Source organism: Canis aureus, chromosome 18, assembly GCF_053574225.1.
Source record: "Canis aureus isolate CA01 chromosome 18, VMU_Caureus_v.1.0, whole genome shotgun sequence".
Classification (NCBI taxonomy): Eukaryota; Metazoa; Chordata; class Mammalia; order Carnivora; family Canidae; genus Canis; species Canis aureus.
Window position 1 is genome coordinate 29,778,911 of NC_135628.1, and position 26,392 is coordinate 29,805,302.

General features: G+C 39.1%; 1 protein-coding gene across 1 annotated transcript in view; it reads right to left on the reverse strand.

Annotated features, from left to right (window-relative positions):
* The window catches only part of TSPAN13 (tetraspanin 13), a 31,779-nt gene extending 5,720 nt beyond the window's left edge, over window positions 1–26,059 (reverse strand). Inside the window, exons 1-4 of the mRNA XM_077856659.1 lie at window positions 25,799–26,059; window positions 2,669–2,836; window positions 1,556–1,636; window positions 613–726 (exon numbers count right to left, since the gene is read on the reverse strand). Of these exons, the coding sequence (XP_077712785.1) occupies window positions 613–726; window positions 1,556–1,636; window positions 2,669–2,836; window positions 25,799–25,861 (426 nt within the window). The 5' untranslated portion in view covers window positions 25,862–26,059. The remainder of the gene's footprint in view (window positions 1–612; window positions 727–1,555; window positions 1,637–2,668; window positions 2,837–25,798) is intronic.
* Between the last annotated feature and the right edge of the window lie 333 nt (window positions 26,060–26,392).

Sequence of the window (26,392 nt, forward strand, 5' to 3'; positions counted from 1 at the left end):
CCAGCTCCGGTCTCAGAGACAGTGATAGGAGTTTCCCCGGAATATAAACACGTGTGAACTTCCTAGTAGGGTCACACTGCGAGTCTAGTCTCATATAGGGGTCTGGCCTGGGTGGCTCCAACTTGTCCATCGCTAGCTCAACTCCCACACAGAAAGAGCAGGAAGTTGTCATGGGGAAGAAGGGAGGGAGTTAGGTCCCATGTATCCTCCCTGCTGGGGATGTTTAACTGGAGCCCAAAGATTTGAATAGACTACTCTCCTACTACCCTGCTTCAAAACCAAGTTATTTACACAGCTCTTCTCTACCTCTAAGGCTAGCTAATCTGCTTATTTTTCTTTCACAACTTGTTCCTGGAGGAATTGAATGGGAAAGGAATTAGGGGTAAAGTACCACAAGCACCTGTGTCTGGCCTCTCTGGAATATTTAGTACTCTCACGAGAAGATACTTGAGAATAGACAAATGATACAATAGTATACACGGAATATAATATAGGTATATGCAAAGCATTGTAAAAATACAACTCAGCATCAGAAATTCCATTCCTTTCATGTTAATCATTATTTGTTGTATGTAATACATCTCCAAAAAGTATTTTACATTTTGTACTTACAGCCAGACAGGTGTCGTTTGGGTTAAAACTTCGAAACCCACAGCAGTTTAAATTTCTCTGGATGTCATTTCGAGCACTTGCTGTATTGTTCCAACCAACTTCCAGAAGCTGACCCTAGAAAATGTATTTAATATATACATTAAAATGTGTTACCCCTGCACAAAATGTATGAAACTAGAGCCTGCAACTTTTAATAACTAATGTACCTTAATAAATACTCTTTGTAAGATGATTAAAAGTTTTCAAAGGGTAATACCTAAATTTGTAACAAAAAGGAAAGCACCATTTCTATCTCAAGAATGAAAAGTCTTAATTTTTACATGCATTTAAAAAGAAGCACTTAGGGGCAGCCCGGGTGGCTCAGCAGTTTAGCGCCGCCTTCAGCCCAGGGTGTGATCCTGGGGATCCAGGATCGAGTCCCACGTCAGGCTCCCTGCATGGAACCTGCTTCTCCCTCTGCCTGTGTCTCTGCCTCTCTCATGAATAAATAAATAAAATCTTAAAAAAAAAAAAAGAAGAAGCACTTAGTTCAAAAGATTGTCAGACTGAAACAAGACACATTTTCCACTGCCATAAACTGAGATGCATATTCTTTTACAGATTAAGAGTTTGGAAAGTGTCATTGCTAGAATGGAATCTCAAACATTTCATTGTATAGTGGTGGGAAAAGACTGGGTGAACATCTTTTACTAGTAGCACTTTTTACCCAGTGAAGAGAAAATTTCACTTCAAGGATGCAAAAAAAAATAGCAACACCTGATGATGTTTCAGGGCTCCAATCAGTCCCACTAATGCAACCAGTAACAACAGATTTTAGGTGTGAACAGTGAAATGCCATTCTGAGCAAGGAGGAATTATCTTATATCCCAATCTTTTCTCCCCCATTTTTCCTACACATACTATAAGGCATAATAAAGTAAAAGAAAAAAAAATATTTGCTTACCTGTTGCTCCTCGTTCAGGGCTAAGCAAGCACATGATACAGAAAACTGGACGATAAATACAAGTAAGAGAATAATCATGTACTGAGAATTCAAGTTAAGGCATTTCTCAATACTCTTAACATAAAATAGAGGTACTGACAACTTCAGAATGTACTAGAAGGAATTCAACCAGAAAACAGAACAAATGGCACCTGGAGAAAGTTCACTGAGAACACAATTATTATTTTCATTAATACACTGCAGATATTTCATAATAAAAAATACTAATATTTAACTAAAAGCTGATCTGTTAGAATTTCATTTAGATTAAGATAAAAATTCTTACATATATAAAACAAGAAATAAATATAGATAAATGTATTTAAGGTTTCTTAATATTAAAATCTAAAAACAAATCATTGAAATTCTCAACCACATATTAACCTTCTGGAAAGGATCTAGAGGTCACTGAATCAATTCAATTTAACTCCAAATTTGCAATATATAAATAGGATTATACTGAATTTGCAGAATACATTCTTCATGATGTGCAAAGGATAAAGTGGGAACATATACAGTAATTTCACCTGGGATGCCTGGGTGGCTCAGTGGTTGAGCGACTGCCTTTGGCTCAGGGTGTGATCTGGGATGGAGTCCCACATCAGGCTCCCTGCATGGAGCCTGCTTCTCCCTCTGCTTATGTCTCTGCTTCTCTCTGACTGTGTCTCTCATGAATATATAAATAAAATCTTTAAAAAATAAATTAAAATAATAATAATAATTTCACCCTAAGAAACATTCCTAATGTTAAACAAATACACATAGGGCATGCTAAGAGTTACTCCCTGACAATTTTTTTTTTTAAGATTTTTATTATTTATTCATGAGAGACAGAGAGAGACCAGCAGAGACACAGGCAGAGGGAGAAGCAGGCTCCACACAGGAAGCCCGATGTGGGACTCCAGGATCACGCCCTGGGCTGAAGGCAGGCGCTCAACCACTGAGCCACCCAGGTCCCCTCCCTGACAATTTCCTAATGATAATTCCAAATCAGTTGTAATTATCAAAAGAATAATCAATAAACGTTAAGAACAAACTCAATTGGAGTAAAAATTCTCTTTTAAAAAAGGATACAAAAAAAAGCAACACTTGATGGTGTTTTACCGCTCCAATCAGCCCCACCAATGCAATCAGGAACAGGAAGATGCCCACTGCAATGACCACACCAACCACTCGGAGGCTCGAAATCAGCCCAAAACCAATGCCCCATGCTGCGATTCCAATTAGCAACAGACTAACCAACTGAAAAAACAACCAAATGGGCCAGGGATGGGGCAGGGGGAAGAGAAAGAGGGAAAGAAAATATCAATTTATATAACATCAAGAATACTTCTCAGTATCTTACAAATGACTACTCATACTCAATACTAGAGTACACACAAGATCTTAGTAGATAGTATTGTACTGTATTAACAAATTAATCCTCAGTCACGCTTTAAAAAAAAAACTAATAATCATCTATGAAATTATTATGAAGCCTCAGAGGTCATCTGGTTTACTAAGCCTAAATAATTTCTACCTAAGCTTTTGAAATCATGGCATATGTAAAACTCCTAGATGCCAATATCTCAGTCCAACTTACTGATTACTTCACATGGAAATCACTTGTGTTTCCTTCAAACGCAGGCAGACTGTAACCTCTGTGATGCCTTCCTCATCCCCTGTAAACGGTTCTTCAAAGATAGTTCCATTGTTCCCCTCATCACACTCTCCTTCTGTTGCCAAGCCTGTATCTCCTAGGAGACTGGGAGAACTTTGGGAGGAAGGCCCCATTTCTCGCCTGTCTGTATCCCCAGGATCTATCATGGAACCCGTGCCTTGCAGTCAAAAATTTCTCAAAGTGTTGAAAACAATTGCTTTCGGTGTCACCATGCATCCTATTAGAATTCAGAGACTATTAAAACTTGTAGGACAATGTGAAACAGTTTAGCTATTTTGAGTACAGTGGTATTCTGAGCAAGACAAAACTATTTTATACTCCATATATTTATATACTGGTAAAATAAAACCAAGAGGCAGGATGCATGCCTCAAAGTCAGTCATTACCTGTAAAACAAAGTTATGATTATTTCTTTAGAATAGCAAATAAAGAGCATGCCATGTAAAGATTATGATGAAGTGATAGAAGATAAAGCTGAAACAGGTATGTGGGAGGGCTGGGGTGAGGCTGTGGGACAGGAACCAAGCAATATCTTCAACTGAGAGTCAACCATTTCCTGGAGTGAGTGGATGACAGTACCATACACAGCATCAAAATACCTAAAATATAGTTTCTAGCACCATTTCAAGACCCAATAAACGTTGTTTCAAAATATAAATCACCATTCACTCAAATGGATTTTTACTCAAATATCTAAGTTTTTATATATGTAATCATAGTGTAGGAACACAAATTTTAAATATTTTAGTATCTCCAACTTCTTACATGTGTACAGATACAAGTAAAACTGAAATATTGACAAATAGAACTATTGGTATTTTTTTTAAGATTTTATTTGAGAGAAAGAAAGCATGCATGGGAGAAAGCAGAAGCAGAAGCAGAGGGAAGGGCAGAGGGAGGGAGAAGGAGGCTCCCCGCTGAGGAGGAAGCCCGACATAGGGCTCTGGGGCTCAATCCCAGGACGTTGGGATCATGACCTGAGCCGAAGGCAGATGCTCAACCAACTGAGCCACCAGACAACTCCATCTATTTCTATTTTTATCCATTGATTATAAAGCAGATCTTGAGAAGGAAAGAAACTGTCTGTAGCATGACAGAACCAAGTTAGGAAGTTACATGGACTTGGTGTTCTCCACTGCAGTTAGTATAACCAGAAACTTTTCTTCTCAGTGGGAGAAGGCAAGGAATTCTCAGAAACTGCCACCCAGAAATTGTTTGGTCCCTCTCATTTTCTTACATGCTCCTTTTATCAGCAGGTCCATTTGCTTCTGTCTTGTTTCTATTGCTTCACTCTCCATCTTCTCATGACTTCCAGCTATCCTGGGTTGAGAAAAAGTCCTCTGCACCACCAGCAAGCTTATTCCTGACTCTGTGTTATCCAAATATAGCATGTTTCCTTCCACAAGTGAAAGAAGGTAAGAGGATGCGAGGACAGGCCTTCACCTCAGCATCCGCACTGCACCACAGCACCAAATGCTGAAGGTGTTCCATATTTTCAACACATCAGAGTAACTGGCTGTATCAGTCAGGGTTCTCCACAGAAAAAGAACAGGATATGTACTTAGAGATTTATTTTAAGGAATCGGGTCATGCAATTGTGGGACCAGCATGTCCAAAATTTGTAGGAGGACAGCAGATTGATAATTCAGGCAGGTCTTCCATGATCCAGTCTTGAAGCACAATTCTGTCTTCCTTAGGAAACCTCAGTTTTTGTTCTTAAGGTTTTCAACTGATTGGATGAGGCATACCACAATGGGAGTAATCTGCTTAACTAAAGTCAATTGAGTGTAAATGTTCAGTCTAAAAAATACCTTCAAATCAATAGCTACACTAGCATTCAACCAAACATCTGGGCACCACAGCCTAGCCAAATAGACACACGAAATTAACCAGCACACTTGCCAACCTTAATTCCTGAGTCTGATGCTTATTTCCTAATTCAATTAAATTTGGAAGCAGGATTATCACTCTGAGTCTTAGAGCCAAAAAAGATCAGAAGGATGAATAATACAGTAGTTACAATTCTTCTAACCTCATAGTTTAAAAAAATCCTTTTAGGAATCATACCAAATCCTTACTATATTAACGAAATTCTTACAAGTCAAATATTCAACAGCAAATGACTGGTGCCCACTACACACTAAAAGCCAGAGACAAAATATCCCTACTAGAAAAAAGGTTGGCAACTTTCCTCTGTAAAAGGTCAGATATTTATCATTTACCCTTGTGGATCATACAAGAGGCCTCTACCACAACTGTTCAACTCTGCTATTGTAACACAAAAGCAACAGCAAACGAATGAGCAGGGCTGTGTTCCAATAACACTTTATTTACAGATACTGAAATTTAAATTCATGTGATTTTAATCACAAAATATTATTCTTCCTTTGATTTTTTTAATCATTTAAAAATATAAAACCATTCTTAGTTGGCAGGTATACAATAACAGGCAGTGGAATGGATGTGGCCCATCAGCCAGTTTGTTGACCCTTGCTCTAGAAGTCAGTGTAGGAGAGAATAAAAAATTATAATGGGACAAAAAACTGCTTTACCAGTATTTTTACAAGATGGGTTGGAGGACAGAATAATCCAAAAAGTCCAGATAAACAGAATAGGCCAAAGACTGAGTAGAAATAGTAAAGGCACAGGTAGTAGGCTGAAAAAAATGACCATACTGTGAATATTACCTTATAGAACAAGAGAATATAACTATTATTTATAATAAATATATAATGAAAGAATATTAAATATTTTGTAAATATTATTTTATATAGCGAAAGAGGTGACTAAATTAATAATCTTAAAAGGAGGAGCTTATCCTGAATTATCAGGTAGACTCTAAACGTCATCACAAGTATCCTTGTAAGAGAGAAGGAGAGGAAGACACTCAGGGAGGAGACAGCCATGTAACAACATAGGCAGAGGGTGGTATGGCTCCAAGCCAAGGAATGCCAACAGCAGCCGGAAGATAGAAGAGGCAAGGAACAGCTTCTCCCCCAGGGCTCTCAGAGAGAGTGCAACCCTGATGGTGCTTTCATTTTGGACTTCTGGTCTCCTCAACTGCAGGAATAAATTTCTATTGTGTTTAAGCCACCACGTTTGTGGTAATCTGTCAAAGAAACCCTAGGAAACTAATACAGAACAATTCACACAGTGAGCACTGGACAAATCAGGAACCTCTGTTACAGAAAGCTGTCCTATATTTTACCACTAAGAGAATCCTACCATGCAGCTGAAGTATTCAGGTATCCCTATCAGCACCCTCCTACAAGACCAAATCCTTTATTTACATCTCAACAATATCTCAGCAAAATGAGAAAATTGTCTTCTGCTCTGTTACCAACTTATAGCCTCCTTAAAAATGAAAATCTTTTCCCTTTTGAAAAACAAGATCTACAGCTGAAAGAAAGGGATACTTTATCATATCAATAAGAAATTCCAGGTCTCAGTTTAGGCATTATGCTATTATTGAAAACATTATCTAAAGCATACACAAGTTTCTCTGCTCTGATTTTTTTTTTTTAAGATTTTATTTATTTACTCATGAGAGACAGAGAGAGAGAGAGGCAGAGGCACAGGCAGAGGGAGAAGCAGGCTCCATGCAGGGAGCCTGATGTGGGACTCGATCCCGGATCCCCAGGTTCATGCCCTAAGCCAAAGGCAGATGCTTAACTGCTGAGCCATCCAGGTGTCCCTGATTATTTTTTTAAGTAAGAGAAAAAAAGAGGATACTCCCATCAATAGACCTCTCTGTTAGAAGTATTTTTCACCAAGTTCACTCCACTACGTCTCTACCATTGTTGTCAGTCTATCCTTATCACTAATACCAAGCACTCCTGTAAAAACACTGAAGAAAGTATATCAGTTTCCTATTGTCACTTTAGCAAATTACCACCAGTGCAATGGCTTAAACAACACAAATTTATTCTGCTGCAATTCTAGAGGTCAGAAGTCCAACATAGGTCTTACTAAGCTAAATCACAATGTCAATAAGGCTGCATTCCTTCTGGAAGCTCTTGGGCCAATCCCTTTCTTTGCTTTTTCCACCTTCTGGAAGACACTTGCATTCCATTGCCTGCAACCACTTCTTCCATCTTCAAAGCCAGCAGCATAGTATATTCAAATCCTAGTGTACAACCCGTTTCCCTAACACATCTCTTTGAGTAGAGCCCTCCTGCATCCCTCTTATAAGGACCTTTGTGATTACATAGGGCTTTCCCAGATAGTCCAGATTAATCGTCCCATCTCCAAATGCCTAATCACATTTCAAAGTTCCTTTTGCTATGTAACATAACAATCCATATCCAAAGATTAGGATGTGCCCCTTTGGGGGCAAAGGGATATTATTCAGCCTACCTTAGAAGGTCCTAGGGTCATGGGCAACTGAGCTACCATAGAATCTTCCTTGCTGCAAATACTTTAAAATATTGAAAAAGATTATAATATTTTATTTAAATATACACCTGAGCACCAAGAAACTATAGGAAAGTCCTATAGGCCAGAAAGGAAGGGGAAATGCAAAGTCAGGACTGTAAGCATACAACTGGTGGGGTGGGGTAGGGTGGGTGGGGGGGCAGGAGAGCAATAGTTCTGGATGGCAAGGGTAGAAAGGAGTCTGTCAATCAGAACAGTCCTTGAAGAGGAGGGACTTGAGTTTCAAACCAGGCAGGACTGGGAAGGAGAACTAAGACCCTTACATAACGAGCTTTTCTAGAAAGCTGTATTTTCAGTATTATACAAAAACTACACCACCACCCCCAGGATGATAACAAAGATTTCCAAGTGCCTTCTAAAAGCTTTTTGCAACAAAGAGAAACTCTAAGCTTTGAAAGTCTGGAGTCTAAATGTCTGGAGTCTAAATGTCACTAGCCAGGCATGCAGGAAGCTTCAAGCCAAGCAAGTTAGATAAAAGCTAATCAAAGGCAGTGATGGGATTTAGAGAAGGAAAACTCACAGAAGCAAATCCAAAATGATTCAGGAGGGACATTTGCAAATCCTAGCCCTCACACCATTCCCAAAGAAAAAAGCAAATTTTTCTATCAAAAATCACAAAACACATAAGAAAAAAGAAATTTTCCAGTAGAGGGATACAACAGACACAGCAAAAAAGTTAGAGCCCTCAAGATGTTGAGGTAATAGAATTAACCAAATGAGACTAAAATTATGTTTAAACTGACTAAAAAGATAAAAAATAAAAAACAATATAGACAAAACAAAACTATATTTAAAAATGAGACTTGAATGGCACCTGGGTGGCTCAGTCAGCTAAGCGTCTGTCTTCGGCTCAGGTCATGATCCCAGGGTCCTGGGATCGAGCCCTGCATCAGGCTCCCTACTCAGCATGGAGCCTGCTTCTCCCTCTCCTCTCTGCTCATGCCCTGTTCTGCTCTCTCTCTCAAATAAATAAATAAAAATCTTTTTAAAAAGAGAGAGACACTTGAAAAAGAGCCAAACAGAGCAAAGCCAAAGAAAGTAGAAAGAAGAGAAAGATATTATAGGAAAGATAAATCAAGCTTCCTTTAAAAAAAAAAGAAAAATATAATAGGCCTTTGACAAAATTACTTTTTTGAGAAAAAGAACATAAGTCCCCAAAATGTCCTTAACTGATGAAGAATAGCTATCAAAAACCCAAAGCAAAAAATCATACTCAATGATAAAACGTGAGAAACATTTCCTTCAAATTTCAGGAGTAAGACCAGGGTGCTATCACGCTTTCTCTTCAGTGTTGCAGTGGAGATCTTAGACAACTGAGTAAGAGTGAAAATTAAAGATGAGGAGGAAACACAGCTGTCATTATTCATATTAATAGGAGTATCCACATGGGAAATCCAAGAGGTTGTAAATATTAAAACTGGTAAGAATGAGAAAAGTTACTATAAATAGGAACACTATACAAATGTCAATAACATGCTAATGCACCCCCCCAAGACTTTCTATTTTTTTTTTTTAACAATGTGATTCATAATAGGCCCTGTAAATCTCAGGTACATATAAGTAAATCTAAGAAAAGTATTAGAAGACCTTCATGGGGAAAATTGTGAAGTTAATTGAAGAACATCAAAACCTGCATTAGGGACACCAGGGTGGCTCAGAGGTTGAGCATCTGCCTTCAGCTCAGGTTGTGATCCTGGGATTGAGTCTTGCATCAGGCTCCCAGTGGGTAGCCTGCTTCTTCCTGTGCCTATGTCTCTAACTCTATCTGTGTGTCCCTCATGAATAAATAAAATCTAAAAACACTCCAAAAAACTGCATTAAATAAAGAGATATAACATGTTCATGAGTGGAAACATTATAATAAAGCATCAATTCACCTCCAATTTAGCCTACAAATTCAATGTATTGCTAGTCAGTCTCTAAGATATTTTTGGGTGGAACTTGATACAATAATCTATTAATTTTCATGAAAGAATAAATGTTACCTGTCACCAAAGGGCTAAGAACATTTTTAAGACTAAATAGGCTGAAATAAATAGATGAAAGAAAGAAAGAAAGAAAGAAAGAAAGAAAGAAAGAAAGAAAGAAAGAAAGACAGACTGTGTCTTCTCCACTCTTTCTTAGCCCAGCTGCAGTGTCACCAGCAACATGCATAAGAAATGCTCTTAGTAGCAAATAAACCTTTGTCAGTGCTTACAAGCAACCATCCTGGGCTCTCTCTTTGTTGTTGCTTTCACCATGCTCTGCAAAACCTGGGCCTACCTGGCTCTACATCTTTTGGACAGGTTATTTCATTTTATATTTTAAGATTGTATTTATTTATTTGAGACAGTGTGAGAACAGCAGGAAGGGCAGAGGGAGAGGGTAAAACAGATTCCCCATGAAAAGAGAGCCTGATGTGGGGTTTGATCTCAGGACCCTGTGATCATGACCTGAGCAGAAGGCAGCCTCCTAACTGACTGAGTCACCCAGGTGCCCCTAATTTTTTTTTAATTAATAAAATTAAACCTAGAAATAAAACTAAAAAATAAGTTAAAAATCCAAATATCACAATTTATTACAAATGTTCAATAATCAAAATCAAGTAGTTGACACAGATCTAAATAAACCAACAGTGTAGGCTTTGAAGGTGACAGAATTCCAAATCAGTAGGGAAAGAGGTGGCTTTAATTAATAGCCTTGTTGGCAGCCCCAGTGGCTTAGCGGTTTAGCGCCGCCTTTGGCCCAGGGTGTGATCCTGGAGATCCGGGGTCGAGTCCCACATCGGGCTCCCTACATGGAGCCCGCTTCTCCCTCTGCCTGTGTCTCTGCCTCTCTCTCTCTCTTTCTCTCTCATCCTCTGTATCTCAAATAAATAATCTAAAAGAAAAAAAAAATAGCCTTGTGACAATAACCTAAGCATTTTGAAAAGAATAGTAGTCCCTACCTCACACCATTGATTTAAACCCCAAATATAAAAGCAAAACTTAAACTTTTCGGACAAAACAGAAAAATGTTTTGACTTTGTAGTTAAAGAAAAACTTCTTACACAAAACCCCCCAAATCAAGTATCATACTAATGTAGTGTTTACTACATGCAAGGAGGTATTCTAAGTGCTTTACATTCAATAACCAATATCATCTTCACAATAACCCTAAGAGGTAGGCAATACTACTGCCTCCATTTTCCAGATAGGGAACATGATGCACAGAGATGTTAAGTAACTTGGCCAAAAGTACATAGTAAGGAAGGGTTAGAATTGGGATATGATCCCAGGCTGTATGGCTGCAGATCCTGTGTTCTACCTATCACACTATACACCACATTAAAATTTTCAAATTCTATATAATAAAAATCATCAGACAAATGTAGGAAAGCCTAGAACTAGAGGTTATTTCCAGCATATATATATATATATATATATATATATATATATATCCATTTAAAAGGACAAATCCATTTAAAAGGACAAAATGCACACAATAAAGTAGCCAAAGGTAATAAGAGACAATTCACCAAAGAATCATCCTAAAGACAATCAATACCTGAAAGATGTTAAATCTCATTATATAACAGAAAAACAAAAATCAGAACAATGGGAAATCATCTCATATGCACCAGAATGGAAAAATTAAGCCTGATGATACCAAGGATGTGGAGAATTTAGAACTCATTGAAATACAAGCATAAATTTTTATAGCCACTTCATGGAACAAGCTGGCAGCAGCTAGGAAAATTAAAAATATGTATCCCATACTAAGCCAGCAATTCTGCTTCTAGAATAATACCCAAAAGAAATACCCATGTCCCCAACTAGACATCATACGTCAGGATTTTGCTGCAGCCTTGTGTGTCGCAGCAAAAAATGTTCAACAACCTCAGAAACCATAACTTTGACATTTGTAAACTCTAACATGATCACACAGAATACAAATGATTTTGATCTTTCTATTAAATCAATAAATTTCAAACAAATGAAGTAAATTACATAAATACGGTAAGACATACCACTTAATTTTTAAACGCACAAAAAGTCACCTTATTTAGGTCTTTTAAGGTGGGGAGAGAGAGGAGGAGAGAGAGAAAGCATCTTATCTTAAGCAGGCTCCACACCCTGTGCAGAGCCAGACACCAGGCTCTATCTCATGAATCTCAGATTATGACCTGAGCTGAAATCAAGAGTTACCTAGGCATCCCAGAAAAGTCACCTTATATTCTTTGTAGTTGACTAATAGGTCAAATTGTCCGAAATATATAAATGTGCATAGAAACAACAGATGTTGATTTTAGGACAGTGACAACTTTTGAGAAGGGGAAAAATGGGAAAGGGGATGGCACAGGCCTTGAACTGTGTTAGATCACCTAACTTCCAAAAAAAAAAAAAAAAAAAAAAAAAAGGGATATGTGGCAAAACACTGGCATCTGAGGAATCAGCCTGTTGGGTTCACAGGAGTCCACATAATATTTTCCCTGCACATGAAATAGTTCTCAAATAAAGCCAATCTTGAAAAGCTCCTTTCTCACCATGGCACCAACTCTAAATTCTCCTGCTTTGCTTTCCTCTGTAAATTGATCCAACTTTCCTCATCCAGCCTTTGTTTCCCTTATTTCTCAAACACAACCACATAAATCAAGATATTCTCATTCATCTCTCAAATATTTCATATTAATTTTCTTTTTTTTTTTTTTTTTTTTTTTTTTTTTTTTTTTTTTTTTTCTTTTTTTTCTTTCTTTTTTTTTTCTCATATTAATTTTCATCTCTGCTTTTTCAAAGACTGTACGTTCTCTCCTATGATGTGCTCCCATTTAGGAAAAAGGAAGGCTTTCAGACGAAGGTGGTATACACTTGAAGGCAGTAGCCAATAACTGTAATAGCTCTACTCACTTATAACAGAAAGCAAAGCTCTGGATCGATCATACTTGGATGGTCTCACGTGGGAAAAAAACACCACCCTGTCTCTCTTTCTTGTACCCAACTCCCAAGCACAGGCATGTTGACAAACACACAAATACACATTCTCTTTGTAAGGTGGAAGAGAACACAGAGTTAACTGTCCAATCCCAAATAAATTTTGCAGTTATGACCACAACGATAAAACTATCCAAACATAAACTTTTTGAGTTAGTCCATTTTCCAAAAATCCCCAAATTTGTTAGTTTTTTAACAAAATAATTGAAAAAAAAATAAATGTTATGTTCTGTGTGGCTAATGTTTCTAATACATTGCAACACAAAGCCCTCAAGTATTCAAAATTAGTTTTTAAAATTAGAAAGAGCACCCAAAGTTTTCTGATATATCTTTAATTAAATTTGCTTATCAGAGTTTCTTTAACTTTTACTGAAAAGAAGCCCTTTAAAGATAGTAATGAAACTATTTCTGAGTAGTGGTAATTATATGTTATGGTTGGTTTGTAATTTTGAAGAGAATAGGGCTATATGAAGTCTTCCAAACTAGTGATCTGAAAATTATTAATGCCAATTAGATTAATTCTAACTGTATAATTCAAAAGCCTAAGTTTGTTACTAGACTTGGTAGACAAAGGAACTGCAAGAATCCTTTGTTCAATAATAACAACAGTTTCCTATGAGACCAATTGTAATAGAAAGTAAATTTAGACCTATGACAAATAGTTTCCTTCCTTTGGGAGACAGAATACTGATAAAAACAGATTATGGATCTGTTAACTCGTTGATAGCAATGTTTTTATGAGCAGGAAGCACCAACCTTTCTTGTTTTTGCTTTAAAACAAAGAGAAGTGTATCATATAGAAAGAACTTCTAAAATGAGAGATTCTAAGAGCTCTAATGGAAAAAGCACACTTAGAAAAGTATCTATGACTGGCTTTACTTTCCCAAGCAAGTCCTGAGAGGAGAAAGTGGTGGCAGAAGCAACAGTTCACACAGGGATGGATTCTGAGTAAGATTCTTGTAGAAGGGACACAGCAATTGCCAACCAGGGCTCACATAACAGCACAAACTCATAGAACACCAAGACACAAAGCTATCTGGCCAGTGATCTGTTCTCTTCCATTTTACAGATGATAAATCTGAGTAGCAAAATTACATGCCCAATGACAGAGGCCAGAACTGTGGCAAACTTTCTGCCTGGTGCATTTTTTTTTTCTCCCTGTAGAGCCCTATCATAGTGCATAGCATTATATTTAAGTAATTGTTAACACTGAGATATAATACTAACAACAACATTATAATGCATAAAATGTAGCTCTTCCTTTGTAGCCAGATTCTTGTGGGTTTGCATAGCATCTCTTTAACTTACTCCCTAGGAAACCTCGCTGGATAGCCACTTAGAAAAGAACAGTGAAGTCTTCTACTCATAGGACTTTTCTATCAGTTAACTACCAAACGCTAGCTTATTTATTTTGTGCCTTTTATTTTCCTTTTACCCAACCTAGAAATGTTGTCACATACACCTACATTCACACAAAAGGGCACAGTGCACGGCCCAGAGTAAGGGAGCAAGAATTTAAAGTGTTTAGCATCACTCTTGCACATAACCTTTTTTAAAAACTAATAAACACGTGTTTGTACACTTATGGATACATGCAACGCCATGAGAGAACAAAGAAAAACATACGCTGTGCATAATGATCTTTATAATCTAGCTTAGGAGTGTGTTGGAATATTAGGCGACTACACTAAACTTTTAAAATGATGACGTTGCTAGACTATTCTAGAATTAGGAACAAAAGAACCAAATTACTGTCCAAAAGAGGAATGGCCTCTGTAATTGACATGTGTTGTCTTGATAACCCAGAATACTCATCTCTTGTAAACCTCAATCACAGTGTTTCACAGGCCTCATAAGACCATTACTAACAGCAGACACACACAACACAGGCCTATCAATCATGGTTGCTCATCCTCCTATTCAGTGATTGGTCCATGGAAGGTCCATAAACCAATGGTGTCAATTAGTATGTTCCATTCCATAATACAATAATATTGAAAGAAAAGTAAATGGGTTCCTCTGGCATAGCAAGCTATAAGGACAATTAAAATTGAGTCTATCAGTGGCTATCTTGGCACATGGAAAGAGGTATCTTTAAAAAGAATCTAAGCAGCATCAAGTTGAGCTAGTATATAAAAGAAGCAAGAGTTCTGATCTTTTCTGAGACCCCTGATCCAGCCATACTTGACAATCCAACTATTTGGATGTCCCAATTCTACGTATGCTTTCAAAAGTTTGTGCTCTTTTGTCAACACATTCTTTTTAGCTCATCTATGACCCATAAAGAATTCTGATAAATACAAGCTTCATCTTCCAATGTGTTTATCATAATTTTTTTAGTATCTTCAAACTTGCAGAGATTTTATCTACCTGTAGAATTGAGACCACCTTCCCTACATAGACTTTTTTTTTCCCCATAGACTGTTAAGTCCTTCACCTTAAATATAGGCTTTTAAAAATATGTGCACTACCTTTTAGGTGAAAAGACCTCCCAGAAACTTATCTCTAAGGACAAACAAGAAGGGAAATCAATGACCCAGGGAAATGCCCTACACCATCTTCTGTCTGCAAACATCCTCCTAGACTTACCAAATTTAACTCCAGACTAAAATGTACCACAAAGCAGGTCAGTGGTTGCTTGCAGTAGGAGCAGGGGTTGTGCAGAAGAGAGGGATTACAAAGGAGAATAAGCAAACTGTGGGGTGGTAATAGATATGTTCAAGGTCTTGAATGTGGTAATGGGGCTCAGAGGTATATATATATAAACTCACTAAATTTATACTGTAAATACGTTTAGCTTATGGTATGTAAACAATCTCAATAAAACCGTTTCAACAAGACACACCTTTCCAAGGAAAAGCATTTTACAGTATCATCCTTCTTCTGGAACGGAACAAATTAAAATGCCTAGAGTTGCCAATGCAATTTGGTGAAAAGGAAGAAAGTTACATAACAGTAGAGCAGGTAAACAATGACAACTGAGACCTTGATAAGATCCTTCAATTATGCCCCTGCTCTGGGCTACCTACTTCTGGACATCTACCTACATGCAAATAATAAAGATTATTTTAAGCAGCAGTAGCTGGGTTTCTATTACCTAGAGCTGGACTCTATTCCTAATATGGTGGTCTTTGGTCTCTCTTTTTTTTTTTTTTTTAAATTTTTATTTATTTATGATAGTCACAGAGAGAGAGAGAGGCAGAGACACAGGCAGAGGGAGAAGCAGGCTCCATGCACCGGGAGCCTGATGTGGGATTCGATCCCGGGTCTCTAGGATCGCACCCTGGGCCAAAGGCAGGCGCCAAACCGCTGCGCCACCCAGGGATCCCTTTTTTTTTTTTTTTTTTTAAAGCCAGTAAGATCTGCTCATTCCTAGGCTGGGGATCTGTTGTTTCTAATCTTAGAATAAAGTCCAAATCCCAAGCTAACACATCCAAGGATGTGAAGAGCCTGGATCACTGCTGGAGGTAATTCATTAGCCACTATTCCCCACCTCCAGCCATATTACAAAGTCTTCTAATGAGCCTTCTATACTTTAGGTGCCATATAAGCAAGGCACATGTTTTTCTAATATTCCTAGCATCCGGCAAAGTGGCTGGTAGAGGAGAGGTAATCAAAATACACTGCTGAATGAAAGAGCTCATGATATTGCTCATTACTCTTTAAAGACAGATAAATGCTTATTCCCTAATCGATTTAATATTTGAGGGAAAGAAATTCAGCCTAACGTTTCAGATTATCTCTTTATATATAACCAATAAAAAAGATTTACATTCTTTCATGAAAATCCACATTTCAAAATAAGATGCAAAGAGAAACTTGAATTATCCCTAAAATAGTTCTAATTACTTCTACATTTTTTTTAGCATCTGAATTGTACCAAAGTGAATTGCTTTGAGGACAAAAGAGGAATATAGAACATTTGAAAAAACTGGATTCAATTTTGTATTAAATTATTTAAAAATGTTTTGTCAGGACAAAAATAGGAGAGAGAAGTTGTGATAGTAGTGGAGGGTAAGAAATTTTAAATGGGAATCAGGTTTAGAGGGACTATACCACCAAAATGTACACAAGCATCCACAGACACATAAAGAAAGCAAAGGCCCCAGACTATCTTCCCTGTATATGCTTTAATATTCATCATGAGCAATTACATTTGAATGCTAAACTATCCCTCTGAACTTCTACCTAACGTGAAAAACTGCAGAACAACTCAGTGATGATCAAGCATGTGTTTCTATGATGCCAAATATCTGGGTAGAAATTTGAAAATTCTATAAATAATCTAGATATTGCTAAATGTCCAGACATTTAGTGTTGACGCCAGGACCTCAGTTCCTTGTTTCATTTGAAGAATGAAAATGAAACAAGGAAGCCTGAAATGACTTTGCCACATATTTTTCTTCCTTATGTTTTCCATGGTGCCAAGCAGATTTGATATTTCATCGGGCACGAAATACATATACATATTACATAACATCTGCTAAGAAGAAATTATATAACAGGAATTAAAAGTAAGGGATCTTGACTTGTCGTGTTCCAAAGATACCAGTTTGAGGTGGCACTCACAGCTGCCAACCAAGTTCAAAAGGCACCCTACCCCTTCCTGCTGTGGAGTTCTGGGATATGAGAAGTGGAGTTATGGGCACAATAGCCCCGCACTGATTCTTTCATTCAGTTAATTCAACATCAACCATATGCCAGGGCTGTATTGGGCACTCAGCAGAGGAAAAGTAATTAGGACCCCATATTATTATTGAGGGGCAGAGCACTTGTCACATGAAAAGCAGGTTAGCTGCTCTTCCCAATGACTTCACTGACCAATTCAAGGACCAAGTCTTAGTCCTCATCTTACTTAGCAGCATTGGAGACAGATGTTCAAATCGGTCTCCATAAAATGACTTGCGCTTGGCTTCTAGGGTACCAGCTTCTACAGGCTTTCCTCTTACCTTCTCAGGCTCCTTTCCTGGTTCCTTCTTGTCTCCTGAAGCTCTTACTATAAAAGGGCCCTTGGTTCATTCCACAGATGACTGCACTTCTCCATCTATCCTCACTACCCTGTGGATTTCATCCAGTACTAATTCTAAATACCACTGTCTATGTTGACAGCTCCCAGGATTTAAACATCCAGCTACTCCTTTCCCCTGAACCCCATTGTTGTTAGTCTAACTGCTTTATGACATCTCCATTTGAGTATGTGATTGGCATCACATCTAATACTGAACCCCTCCTCTTCCTCCCAAAGCCTTCTCCACCCACAATCTTCCTATTAATAGAAGATCCATCCTGCCAGTTGCTTAGGCCATAAATCATGAGTAATCCGTGCTTCCTCTCTTTTTCTCATGCCCCGTTCCAATCCATCAGAAAATAAGTTGGCCCTACTTTCAAAATACACCTCAAATCGGACTATTTCTCTTACATTGATATCACACTGGTCCACATCCTCCACATCTCTTGCTTAATTACTGCAGTAGTCTTATATGTGATCTACTTCCCCTGTTGTCTATTATAACCCATTCTCAATTCAGAAGCTAGACAATCTCTAAGTGAAAAATCAGACCCAAAGCTACCAATAGCTACCCATTTCACTCCGTATAGAAATTCTAATCTGTCCAGTGGTCTCAAGGCCCTTCATCATCTGCATCTTACACTTTCTCCGACTCATATCCTACACCATTCCACCCCCTAATCCAGTCTCAGTCACAATGGACTTATTTCTGTCCCTTGCATAAACCAGGAATACTCCTCTTCCTTGATCTTTTCAAAGCTCCATCTCTCTGGAACACTCCTCCTAGATATTGGTCTTTCATCGCCTTCAAATCCTTGTCCCAGGGTTGTCGTCCCAAGCAGGTTAATCCTGACGATATACTAAATACACACTTATCCTCCCTACCCACCCACAGCCTATTTTTCATTCTTCTTGCTCTATTCTTCTCCACAGCACTTTCTTACCTTCTCATCTGATGTGTAATTTACTTATTCGCTTATCGTCTACTCATTCCATACATGTATGACCCATGAAGGCAGCACATTCTGGTTTTGTTTACTGCTCTTGATGCTCAATTAATATTTATTATAGGAATGAAGAAAATAAATAAAATTATTTTTTTTAATTTTTATTTATTTATGATAGTCACAGAGAGAGAAAGAGAGAGAGGCAGAGACATAGGCAGAGGGAGAAGCAGGCTCCATGCACCAGGAGCCCGATGTGGGATTCGATCCCGGGTCTCCAGGATCGCGCCCTGGGCCAAAGGCAGGCGCCAAACCGCTGCGCCACCCAGGGATCCCCAAGAAATAAAATTATTTAGGTTCATCTCATATTTATTTTGGACTAATAATTACATAGTAGACTAATAATGTAAAAAACCCTAGCCAACTAGGATGTAGAGTACAATTTTATAGGAAGTGGATTTGTTTATAGGAAACATTATTTGAAAACCTGAGAAGTAGGGATCCCTGGGTGGCACAGCGGTTTAGCACCTGCCTTCGACCCAGGGCGCGATCCTGGAGACCCGGGATCGAATCCCACCTCGGGCTCCTGGTGCATGGAGCCTGCTTCTCCCTCTGCCTATGTCTCTGCCTCTCTCTCTCTCTCTCTGTGACTATCATAAATAAATAAAAATTAAAAAAAAAGAAAACCTGAGAAGTATATGAAAGATTGGCTAACAGACGATAAAAGTGTATTTCAAGAAACATATCAGATCCTACCAGGGATATATAAAAGTAATGCCTACTTATTATTATTTTCTAACCCAACGCTGACTTTCAAGTTTTAAAATACTTGGCTGCCTTCTAGATTTAATTTTGAATAAATTATCTTTTTTTTTTAATATTTTTTTCATTTTTTTTTTATTTAGAGAGAGCAAGCATGAGGGCAGGGGGATGAGCAGAGGGAAAAGGAGGAGAGAGAATCCCAGACTCCACACTGAGTGTTGAGCCTGATGCAGGGCCCAGTCTCACAATCCTGAGATCATGACCTGAGCTGGAATCAAAAGTCAGATGTTCAGCTGGTTGAGCCACTTAGGCACCATAATCCTTTTATGATTAAATATAATTATTTTATAATTTTTATGAAGTTTTCATTAGGTATGTTTTGCCCCTGGTGAAAAGGGGGCAACCAATTCTACAAATTCAAGGAGTATTTCGAGTATAGCCTCTTTAAAAGAAAAAAAGATTTTATTTATTTATTCACGAGAGAGAGAGAAAGAGAGAGGCAGAAACACAGGCAGAGGGAGAAGCAGGCTCCAAGCAGGGAACCTGACGCGGGACTCGATCCCGGAGCTTCAGGATCAGGCCCTGAGCTGAAAGCAGCACTAAACTGCTGAGCCACCTGGGCTGCCCCTAGCCTCCATTTAAAAAAAAAAAAAAAGGAAATGCTACACACTGAAGGATCCAACAAGGAGAAGGCTATAACTTCTGTCAACAATAACAAAAAAAAAAGGGGGGGGGGGTAATGTTTTAGCTAGAGTAAAAAGCAAACACAAAGCTATCTACAATATGGAGAATCGGTATGGTCAAAGGCAAAGACAAAGTAAAACAAAATCTTACAGTTGGGACTCTCAGCCCTTGCTGTAATTTACAATTAGGTAGGAAGTTTGAAAAAGATTTAAAAAAATATAATCACATGCCTTCCCTTTCTCCCTGGAATTGACTGACTTAGTCTGGAGTGGTACTCAAGTATCAAGTTTCCCAAGTAAAAATTTAAGGAAACAATGCCTTCTGACTAAGGAAGTAAGGGGCTGTATTTGAGGAACTTCACAAAGATGGAGCAAGGTGTTCTAGGTTGAGGGCAGGGGATCAGCAAAAACAGAAAGACAACAAAGAGCATTTTGTGTGGAGAATTCTCTGTGGCTAAAATATGTAAAGGGCTGCAAATGAGAGGGGCAGATGGTGAAAGATCTTGAAAGGCATCCTCAAGAATTTGGGTTGATTCTCTAAGAGTTTTCATCTGTTATCACAAATGGGTTTGGATCACTCATTTTACAATGGTAAAAAAAAAAAAAAATTGGAGTATAAATTCAGGTGAAATGTGACATGAACAAGGAGGATCTAAACCTAACCTACCTTCACCAGTCCTTCAAACGTGTTTGAAGTGATAATGGCCCATTTTTAAACCACTTTAAACTGTATGTACATCAAGCCACTGAAATACACAAATCTCACTTCTCAAATATGGGCTGATATACAATTTTTCCCAAAATGAATTGTTTCATTCTTTGCAATGCCTCATATGTTGTTAAATTTTATGAAAAGTCAATAACCTCACTTCAAGTGAGAAATGGCCTAAATAGCACATTTTTGTTTCTGTTTTTAAATCAAAAGTTGGGAAATATTACAAACATGTTTGGCACGAAGGCAGCCTATAAATATCAGCCCAACAGCATCACATGAAAACTCTCAGGTTCTGTAAACAGTGAATCATTTTTAAATCAAAATGCAAGAAAATAATTAGCAACCAGTTAAATATTTTAAATTCATTCAGACTCTGAACGAGAACACAGAAATAACATAAACCTAACCACACATGAAAATATTAAACAAGAGTAATTTGAAAAATTATGATCAGATTTTTGAAAAATGACATCAATGCAATCATTTGAAAGTAACAGCAATAAGTAGATTTTTTTTCTTTGGCTGAAGTACTAGTGTTTTTTTTATTTTCAAGTTAAGACTAAACAAAATTAAAGTTTTCCAACACTCTAATGACCAGAATGGGACTCAAATAAATGTACAGGTTAATCATTCCATATTTATACTTACTATATACCTCAGTAATTTTTTCTTACAACTAAAAGATTAATATTACTACTTTGAGGGCATGAACTCCTGCCTCCGTAGGGCCCGCCTGAGTAAACAAACACCAACTAACATTAAGTGCTAGAAATCCCAATAGCTTGTGTTCCTTATCATATGCAGGTTTGTAATTAAGAAATTTAAAATAAACTTTTCTTCTTGAAGTTGTAACTATTTTTTTCTCTGTAGTGTACCCAAGCATTTATCCATTTTTCCATCTTATCCTAAAACTCATGAGGCAAGAATGAAAAATATCATCACCAGCTTATAAATGGAAAAACTGAAGCTCGAATAAAGTAAGCTGTTTGCCCAAGGTTAAATTCCAAGTAAGTTGTAGAGTTGGTATTCAAAGTTAGGTTTTCTTCTGAACTCAATTATTTCTCTGTTCACTGTAGAGATTTTTTTTTTTTTTACCTTTACATATGGTATAGTTTATCTGTTTTAAGACTATCCAGTTTCAGATATTCAAATGTAAATTATAAATCTAGGTCTTAGAATGGATGTAAATTAGTATAACTTTTGAGTCTGTATGGAGATTTCTCCCAAAGCAAGAAATTAAACAAAAAAAAAAAAAGCAAAGGTATAGGAAAAAAATTGCAAAAAAAAAAAAATCATTAAAACAAACTTGGAAAGGATTTAGAATACAGAAAAAGAAACAAACTTCTGAAACGACCCTTATTTTAAGATCACAGTTATTCATGTTCTTTATATTCTCAATTAAAACTATGCATATATATGAATAAGTATTATATATAATATTTAATACCTATGTTAAAAATCAGCAGTGCAACTCCTAAAAGTCTCTTCTCCTCTGCTCAGAAAGGACATGGACATAAATTATCAATCTTCTAAATGTTAACATTTTAAAATAACATTTATTTCATATTCTTAAGATTCCCCACAAAAGTATTTTTAAAAAGTTGTTTGTCACTGTCAAAACATTTTCAATTAAAAGTATTCTAAGATAAATTATTAAACATAAAACAGACCATTTTCCCAAAGTAGTTTTCATTTGCGTTTATATCCTAAGCAATATGAAAGAGTCCCGCTATTTCTACATTTTCCCCAATTTCATTATACCTTTTTCACTCCAACTTCTCTAAGCCACAAAGCTGCCCCCTAGTCCTAAACTGTATGCTACCTACAATCAGTCATTCCCTCAAATCACATTTAATTGTCCCACTCCATGTATGCAAACTAGATCCTGTTTTCACCAAGCAGGGAGGTATTTGCCTTTGTATGTGTTTATTACTCCCCACAGTTCTTAGCAGAGTATACCCATTAGGCAAATATTTATTGACTGAATAAAGCTCCTGAGGTCATATGGAGAAAAGACAGTAAATTAAAAAAAAAAAAAATTTTTTTTAAAGGCTTCATAAAGCCGTATTGATTTCAAAGCCCAGTTTGGTTCACTGCTGTCTTCCTAAACTGAGAACAATGCCTGTCGTAAATAAAGATTTATTGAGTAAAGAAATGTTCAGTTTCTTTAAATATGCAGAAGTTCTGAAGCCAGTCTTTCTCTTTCTTATAATACCGTGAAGGTGCAAGGAAGAGAATTCTACTCCTCTTCCTACCCTATCTATAAATAGTCTATATTCACTACACTAATTTAAAGTTATTCGGTACTAGGGATCCTATTGACTAAAAAGCCAAACCATAAATAACAAGAATCAGCTGCCTCTTTGGTTAGTGACCAGAAGTCCACGACAAGTTTGGGGGATGTTCCTTCCAAGCCATCTTAGTGACATGCTTTCTAGCCTGATCATGAATTCTGCTCTCATCTTAGGTTCATCAGCAGGCCACCTGAGCATGTGGACAGTCTGGTTTGGAGAGTCCTAAGTTCCTCAAGAAAATTCTTCAACACCAGAGCAGGCCATGGCCTTTACACCTGCCACTCCCATATGCAATCGTGGTTTCACTAACAGTTTTAGAAATGACCTCAGACTCAGTCCTGAAATGCTGTGCATATTTCAAAGGCAGTTACCCTGGTGGGATTGGAACTTGTGAAAGGTCCACCTATTTGTACCTTAGAAAGAAATGTCTCCTAGGTCTTCAACTTCAACCCTACCCCCAAATATTTCACATTTCTCATCTTAAAAATGTTGAGGGAGAGACCAGGGAAGATATGGAATCTTAGTAACAGCAGCTCAGTTTCAGCATCTGTTTAAGACCTGGTCCAACTTTTACCTTCCACTTAGCTCCAATTTAAACTGCCGGCCTTAGTTAAGCTTTTTCACAATGTATAAGTAGACAGTAATTCATTTCTTAAAATATCTTTCTTATCTAAAAAGTCGAGGATTTAGAAGGATGCTAACCATTTTACAGCCTTGTGAATTTCAATTAATTAAGGTTTACTGCATAGCTATTAAGATCAATAGAATACACTTTGAAGGTCAAGTTGGATTAGATATAAAATTCAAAATGTTCCTTCAGAATCTCCTTTCTCGGGATCCCTGGGTGGCTCAGCAGTTTAGAGCCTGCCTTTGGCCCAGGGTGTGATCCTGGAATCGAGTCCCACGTCGGGCTCCCCGCATGGAGCCTGCTTCTCCCTCTGCCTCTGTCTCTGTCTCTCTCTCTCTGTCTCTTGTGAATAAATAAATAAAATCTTAAAAAAAAAAAAAAAATCTCCTTTCTCCTTGCTTTCCTGATACACAGTAAATACAACTAGAAATGACATACCTTGAAAACAGCTAGACTTAAAAATAACCTGCCTTTAATATATATAGCACATTAATCTGTATCATATCTAATGCACGTTAATTTATATAGACCTCTCTCAGTCAAGTAAGCATGCAAGCAGACATTATGGGGTAAATGTCTGGTGAACAGATGACTAAATCATGGGGTGGGGGCAAAATTCAGGGCACAAAATGGTGAACTTGAAGTTCTAAGCTGGCTAATAGTGCTAATAAAAGAAAATACCTGGATAATTGGTCAGCACTTAATAATCAATATGATATATATGCTTCAGGTGAGACAAATGTGGATACCGATCTGAAACTTGACATGAGTCTCCAATTACAAGGCCCTGAATCACCAGGTGTTTTACAATTCCCCTCCCCCATGTCTACTATCGGTGACCATGTGATTAGATTCCTAGAACTAGCCAGAAAAACATACTTTATTCCACTGTCTTGCCTTCAAAGCTTTGCCAGCATGTTCATATACAAAAGAACAGTAATGGTAAAACGATCCAGCCTCTCTCTCCTGTTGGTGACCACAAGGCAGCCTCTCCACTCCAAAGATGTAACCTAAGCTTGCACAGATGGCCTAGCTCTCTGCTAATGCAGGGGGAGCTGGGTTTGTTTTCAGGGTGGGTGCTGCAAACCTCCAGGTGTATTTATAGAAGGGAGCAAGACTAGGACGGAGGGATGATGACAGAAGAGGAAGTTTCTTCCACCTGAGAGAGAAGCCTGTGGAAGGATCTGGATCCCCACAGCCTAGGTCCTATTCCCGACTCGCCAACCACCAGCCATGTAAACTTATTAAACCCCTCTTTGGTCTGTTATCTTACGTATCCAATGTAGACAATACCCCCTCGCCTCGGACGGCTGTCAGAATGAGGAATGGAATCATGAATGCAAACCCGGGGATGTGACAGGCAATCAATAAGCAGCAACCTGCTCCCCCATCCCTCTGTTTGCCCAGAGCTGAGCCTCAAAAATCACAGAGATAGACTGTACCTTAAATCTAAAAGCCCCAAGCTTGTTAGCAGAGAAAGAAATGGCTTGGGTGGAGGAGGCTTGCTTATTTACTGGAGGATTTGGCTTAAAATGGAGTTAGGACATTAATAAGACGGGAGACCACATGGGAAAAAGCATCCAGTGTGAGCAAACGGACCACCCCCCCCCAAAAAAAAAAAAACAAAAATTAAATAAATAAAGACAACCCTTTATGTAAGCACGAAACAAACTTCGGAAGCTGCGGATATCCTGTGAACCTACTCGGTGACCTCAGTTCAAACCACAAGAGCACGTAGAGCTCACCGAGATGCACACTGCCCATATGCCGCGTTGTCGGTTTCGGATCACGCTATTTTTGCAGAACTGTCCCCAAAACCCCGAGGCGGCTCTCCCGCCCCCCCGGAGGGGTTAGTTATCAGAAGGGATGGGGATGGGAAAGCGGGAAGGTCTGGTCGCAGGACTGAGAAACAAGGCGGTGGGTGAGGGGGCGGGACAGAGAGGCGGCCGGTGGGCCAGAGGGACGCGGCTTCACAATGGAGCAAAGGAAGGGACTGCGACAGGCGGCGGCTCGCGGGCCCCGCGGGGACGGCTGGTGAGGCGCGGGCGCGCAGCGTGGGCGGCCGGGCAGGGCCGCCGAGCAGGTGCAGAGCCCCCCGGAGCAGAGGGGCGGCCGCAGGGTACTCACCGTGTACAGCAGGTTGAGCGCGCACAGGCAGTTCTTGGAACACGCGAAGCCCCCGCAAACCATCTCTGCAGCCCGAGCTGCCTGCCCTCGGCCGCAGGTAAACGTGGCCCGGGCGGGGCCTCCGGGGCGGCCTCTTTGTCCTCGCCTCTGGGGCCGGGCCGAGGCCGGGGTGGGGGGGCCCTGGGCTGGGGCTGCAGTGCGCTGCGCGCCCGCCGCGGCTCGAACCCGCTCTGGACCCTGCGGCCGCCGCAGCTGGAGCCCGAGCCCGAGCCCGAGCCCGAGCCCGAGCCCCGCCCAGCCCCCCGCCTCGCCCCGCGCGCTGATTGGCCGCCGGCTGGGAACAAAGGTAAAATATGCAAATAAATGCGCTCCGCCGGCCGGCAGCGGGGAGGGGCGAGGGGCGGGGCGCGGGGAGGGGGGGCGGAGGGGGCGGAGGCCTGGGGACCTCGCTCCGGGCCGGGCCGGGCCGTGTGACAGCCACCGCGCTGCGGCCTCCCGGGGAGCAGGTGAGGAGAGGGCGGGGCTGGCCGGAGGTCCACGCTGGCAGGGAGAGCTGTGACAGCACCTCTCCGTTCTTGGCCATGGGGATGACGT